Source organism: Rhipicephalus microplus, chromosome 4 (genome assembly GCF_043290135.1).
Source record: "Rhipicephalus microplus isolate Deutch F79 chromosome 4, USDA_Rmic, whole genome shotgun sequence".
Classification (NCBI taxonomy): domain Eukaryota; kingdom Metazoa; phylum Arthropoda; class Arachnida; order Ixodida; family Ixodidae; genus Rhipicephalus; species Rhipicephalus microplus.
This window is the reverse complement of record NC_134703.1, coordinates 31,573,539-31,579,632: the sequence shown is the minus strand read 5'-3', so window position 1 is coordinate 31,579,632 and position 6,094 is coordinate 31,573,539. Positions and strand designations below refer to the sequence as shown.

At 44.8% G+C, this 6,094-nt stretch overlaps 1 protein-coding gene across 1 annotated transcript; it reads left to right on the top strand.

The window, feature by feature from the left end:
- The first annotated feature begins 1,488 nt into the window (after positions 1 to 1,488).
- LOC142813875 (uncharacterized) lies at positions 1,489 to 3,443 on the top strand. Its single transcript, XM_075891832.1, has 2 exons — positions 1,489 to 1,587; positions 3,041 to 3,443. Exons 1-2 carry the CDS (start codon positions 1,564 to 1,566, stop codon positions 3,344 to 3,346), a joined length of 330 nt encoding a protein of 109 aa, XP_075747947.1. The 5' UTR covers positions 1,489 to 1,563; the 3' UTR covers positions 3,347 to 3,443.
- Positions 3,444 to 6,094: the final 2,651 nt, after the last annotated feature.

The following is a 6,094-nucleotide window of genomic DNA, read 5'->3' as shown; positions in this document are numbered from 1 at the left end:
AGTTCCTTCAACGCGTCGTTTCTCGGCGTCCGTCGCATTCGGTGCGTTTCTAATAGCAGTATGTGCAATGCTGTCAACGCCAAACACGTCTTACTCTAAGCATCGGTGTCACTCACAGCATTTATTCATATTGATTGATTGATATGTGGCGTTTAACGTCCCAAAACCACCATATGATTATGAGAGACGCCGTCATGAGGGCTCCGGAAACGCATTCATTCGTAGGCACCGCACACTGACCAGAGAGGGCTGCGTTCCTCGCCCAGCCCTGTCCCAAGTTCGCCGACATTGGCCGTAAGGGGCACGCAGAAAACAGACGCGCGCACGCGTTCCCGTGTAGCCCGGCCACAATCCGCCCACTCGTGCAGGGAGGGAGACAAGCGCGTAGCGTTCCTTTTCACGGACAGCGTCTCAATGTTGCTGTTTACATCCGCTAGGCTTTACGTTCAGGCACGGCAGTCAGATTGCAAAACTCGACTGCACGGTACCTATACCGAAAATAGCTTTGCAACGCGTAGGGCAACGTGCCTGCTTCGTCTGGGTGTAATATTCCGCGTTCGCTGCCTATGCTCACCCCGCGAAAAATTGTGGCGGTCCTACAGACAAGACACAACACGTATTGCGTTTCCCTCTGGTCGAGCATAACGTTCAATAACTCCAACGTGCCACGAGTATGCTAGCTTAGCCCCAAGTTCGGTGTCCGATCAGTCGCGTTCTTCTGGCTGTCAGATTGATTTCTCTGTTTCCGCACTCACGTACGACCACACATTATTGATGGATGTTAGTAGTCGGGATTGAGCAATGTACGACTGAACGTTAACGTGAATTCATCCACGTTAAAGCTGTCAGACACCAATAGACATCGCGCAAGCTCTCTTGTATCAATATACACTAAACGTGAAACTACTTTTGTAAGTACGCGTTTTACTTTCGTGTTTTACCGATTCCTAGGACGAAAAGATCAAACCCAATTTTTGTTTGTATAGTAAAATAGATTTAAAAGAAGTGGAGAAAGCATTAGGCAAATTAATTTCTTGCAGCTTAATTTCGTGCTTCAGCCACTTAGATATCCATATTGTACATGGTAACTTAATTTGCGGCATAACTATTGCTGCCATGCATGGACAGTATTCTTCTTTTGTTTCATTACAAGTTTTTCAAGTAGAAGTCGGCATTCTTGAGCATCATTTTTCTTGCTTTGATCTTCTGCACTTATGCACCATCAGTGCTTGTCTTATTTCCCTGCTTTGTGGCCTTCTTTTCATTTTTCTATGAATATTTTATTTGAAGTGTGCAAACTGTTGCTTAAACAACCTCAGTTTTGGGAATATGCCACAGTGTAGCAATCATCAGCAGCAGAATGGGCTTCAGTAATTATTGATCATTTAGCAGTGCTTCTCTTATTTACCTGCATTTGGGCCTGCTATTCATTCTTTTATGAATATCTTATTCAAAGAGTACAAACTGTTGCTTATCCATTCCTCCGTTGTGGGGTTATGCCACAGTATGGCTATCATGAGCAGCAATGTCATCGTGTCTACATTTTGAGCAAGAACGACAAGCATGGATCCAGCATGGGAAGTTGCGGTAAGAGACTTGGGCTTTACAATGTTCCAGTTACAATGGCAAGCTGCAAGAAATCATGTTGAATCCAGGCGGTATAAGCGGGATGAAAGGTGGTAGAAGGAGGAGTACGCATTACCACACATGTTCAGTAGAGACCAAGAATGTCAACAAACATTCATGGTCACTTGATTTGTAATAGGGCCATGGTTTTTCCAGCATTTTCTGAACTGATTTAATGTTCGGCGTGACCATATATGTTATACACGTATGCGGAAGGTCTTGCCGAACCTACCTCTATATTTTATTGGCAACGTAAAATTAAGGAAAAAGGAATGTTGTACGAAGTATAAGAAGGCCTGGCTTGTTAGCTAAGAACTTGTCTGTGGCCTGTCAGCAATATGATGTAAGCTCGGATATTCGGATTGATTAGCTCGCACATTTAATGCGTTCGCTGAAATTGTGACAGTCACGTTTAAGAAAATCAAATCTAATTTGTTTGCAGTACGTCCGCTACTTCTTTATATCATAAGTTTGACGGCAACAGTTCTAGGCGCTGTCACTAGAGTTGAAAACCTGAAACAATAATTGATTGTGTTTTGCGTATGCGTGTCAACAGATCAATATCTTGGGAGATGACGTGACAGCTATGATTTAAAAGCCGTGCCTCCTTCAGATTTAATAGATCTTACCACTAACGCAACGTGCTCGCGAAAGGTCAATCGCCTTTCGTTCTTTCACGGCTGCTTTTCCGGAAATATGAATTAAGCTCTATCAAAATCTGTTGGGCTTGTTAGTACGAGGGCAACTCTGCACAGTCATGAACACTCGTTAGCACCAAGTTCGTTCACATAAACGCATTTGCCGAACTCGGTCACAGGGTGGAATTGTTTGCCACCTAGCGCATTTACATCTAACGAATTTGTTTATGACATGCAGTGCCACGTTTCGACCCTCTAGCATCCCCTAGTTCTTGTTCGCTTCTTATTCTTTTTGTTTTTACTATGTGTAAAATGTACTTCACGACGCAAATTGAAGTAATCTGTTGCATGTGATTTTTTTTTATTTATTTATTTATTTATTTATTTATTTATTTATTTATTTATTTATTTATTTATTTATTTATTTATTTATTTAACAATACTGCCAATCTCATCCGAGATTATAGCAGGGAGGGGATATGAAATCGAGTATTTGTTTACACAAAGTCATAACGATGGAAAACGCAAGAAAAAGCCGGAATCACAACATGACACACAAATATTAAATTATACATTGCCAATATAAACACACAATCAAACAATTTTAGTAATAGCAAGATCATGAACTTATTTTATGTGTTTGTTTGTTGCCTCGTATGGCTCTACATTTTCGTGTACCATATATGAAGCCCCTCCTGCTTGAGTCCTGCTTGTAGCGTTTCGAAATAACCAAGATGGCCGCGGAAACAGACGCCTTACAGTGCCGTCGCATGCAGACCTTCCAGCGTCAAATCGACATGCGGCTGGCCGATCGTCGTGCATCCAACTCTGCGGTGAGCGTGCGCGAAGCCTCGTCCCGTCAGGTCCGGCCGGTCTGGTGGAGGCGCCAGCTATTCTGCATACTGGCCGGGGTCGCCTGCATGCTCGTGCTGCTCGTGTTGGCCGCGTACCACCTGCAGCCCAGGCGGCCGAGAAATTTCGCCGCCCTCGTCTCGACCGCCCGGCACACCGCCGCCACTCCGGCCTGGAGCTACAACGCCACTGACCACGACGCCAACGACACCGTGACACTTCCCCCATGACGCGAACCCCACTCGTGGCTGACCGTGGCCAGCCGCTGCTTCTTTCGTAGATTTCCGCCCGCGGCGAAACGTTTCTTACACATACGAATACGCAATCACTCCACAAGATCTTGTTAGTGTAGTGGAAAATTAAATGCGAAGTATTTTCCGACTACTACTTGCGCGACCAGTTCATTCATTCGTTTTGTCTGTAAAATAACGAGTTGCCCTTCTATGGGCTTATGACTCACTCGATATTTAATGTCCCGCTAAACGGAGCTACGTCTAGCAGCAGACATGGAGTGCCACTAGCAACAGCTTTATTCGATGCTTACAATGTCCGTTAGTCTCATTCCTGTAATGATCTTATTTTCAGTTTTCGTCGGCAAATGTATTCACACATTCAGTAAAGCGAACTTGTTGGTTTAACACCTCAAAACAAAAAGCAGATCAATAAAAATGGGCTTTGTGTGGTTGTTGTTCTACGGTCACTCGATCTCCACCCTTTGGTAGAACCAGCCGAGTTCGCCTCTCCACACGTGAGTGGTAGTTACCGTTCAACCTGCCGCGTCTGTTATGGCACTCGCTTTCGGCGACCTGGAAGGCTCCCGCAAATCTCTCTTCTACCACAGTGAGGAAAGTTCCATGTGGCAGGGCAACTCGATCTGCCCCCTTTGGTCGGAGAAGGGGGAGGATCGAGCAGCCGTAATTGTTCGTTCCACTGCTCAGTGTTCGTTTTTGTTACCTCTCTGCTCTCTGTTTTGCACCGTCAGATGACCTTCGCTCCACGCGATTAAGATCCCAATCCGAATGCCCAGTGGAGAAATCAGCTGCTCTTAACAATGTCTCCCTTTGCTCTGAAAACGAGTAAGAGTGCAAGACACTGAACAAGAGAAGCGATGACATGACTCATTTTCAAAACAACAGTGCCGCCTTGCCCGTGCACTAACTATATTGTCTCCGCATGTGGGTTACGTGTGCGTTGGCAGATATGTAGTGGCGAATCTCTGCCTAAGAAAGGATTTATGTATTTATAATGGCATGATGCCTCTGCTTGCTGAAATATCCAACGAGTCGCGATGCCAAACGAGATCAGTTCATACAGGTGGACGTCTCGACGCACGCTACAACGCACCTATAAGAGTCATCTGGGATCCAACAAAAGGTACGCTTCTGCCATTCCAGCACTGTGAACTTTTTTCCTAAAAACGATGCATTTTTGCAAATAATCCAGGCGTAGAGTGGTTTACAAAAACCTGTGATTTCCTCTTTTAGCGAAGTCCTACAGCTATACAAGCTCTGTGAGTGCATCTGCTCTCACCTTGACAGTCCATCGTATGCCCATTCTTTGCATGCGCGTGCAATTGAAGTAACTTTCCTTGCGTTTTTGATGACCGTGGTGAACGACGGTTGCTTCAGTATTAACGAGGGCTCTCACGCATTTTTCGCTGGCTTGAACAGTCGCTTATATAATCACGGCACATTCAATGATAAAAGGTCTCGTGGGAAACAGCGTGGTCTGGCTGCTGCGTCAATGTAGTCGAAACTGACGCGTCATTGTTTGTTTGAAGAGCTGGGTTATGGTCCCGCAGGATTTTTGACGACAATGCCGGCCGATTGATTGATTGATTTGTGTGATTTAACGTCCCAAAACCACGATATGATTGTGAGAGATGCCGTAGTGGAGGGCTCCGGAAATTTCAATCACGTGGGGTTCTTTAACTTGCAGCCAAATCTGAGCACACGGGCCTACAACATTTCCGGCTCCATCGTAAATGCAACCGCCGCAGCCGGGATTTGATCCTGCGACCTGCGGGTCAGCAGCCGAGTACCTTAGCCACTAGACCACCGCGGCGGGGCAATGGTGGCCGAAGGACCCCATTGTTGCAATACATGAACTCCCTATTCCCTATCTTTACTTTGGGATTGCCCAGGACCAAATGCAGGTAATTTTGAGAAGAACATTGTAAATTTAGATTTTTTATCAATGTTTTACCGAACTCTTCCGCCTGACGGGGAACCGTAAGGACGGCTGCGGTCAAGGACAGGACAGAAAAACACTTAAGAGGCCCTTTCTTAAACATTAAAAAACATTTTCAGAGTTTGGGTCGTTCAAAATTTTGCCTTGAGTTTACCTAAGAATATGCTCTTCCTTTTTTTTTGTTGTTGTTGTTGTTGTTGCTAGTAGTTGCTAACATGTCTTTGCGGCGCCTACCACGCACAATCATGCTTTGATATTCTTGTATCACAAACTGTGGCGTTAGTTGGTACATTACATTAACGACATGTATACACATGTGCATACATCTATCCAAAAATAAACAGACCTAACGGCGAAGAAAGTACTTTTTCAAGCAATCTTGCGCCACATCCAGCAGTTTTCCTGTTTTCTTCACCGTTTTCTGTGATAACTTGTTTTGCCTGAATAGCTATTTCCTTAAAGTTGATATCATTTTCGTTATCACGTGACCGATAACACCAATGGCACGTGTATTTGGCCCACTTGAAAGTGAAACCTCGCTGATGGTGATGATACGTCGAAGACATGAATGCATAGGTGCTGTCAGGGACTGCAGCAGGCCTGTTTTCGTGATGCGCTTTAACAAAAAAAGATGTATTCACGCTTATGTTCTTGCAGTTCAATAAGTTCTTCTAAACTATGACTTGTTCTTCAAGTATTTCTTAGTTCGAAGTTGTCTCCGCTCCAGAAAACCGGTTCTCTATGGTCTAGCATTTCAATGCTACCGAGCTACGTGAGGGAAAGCCAAC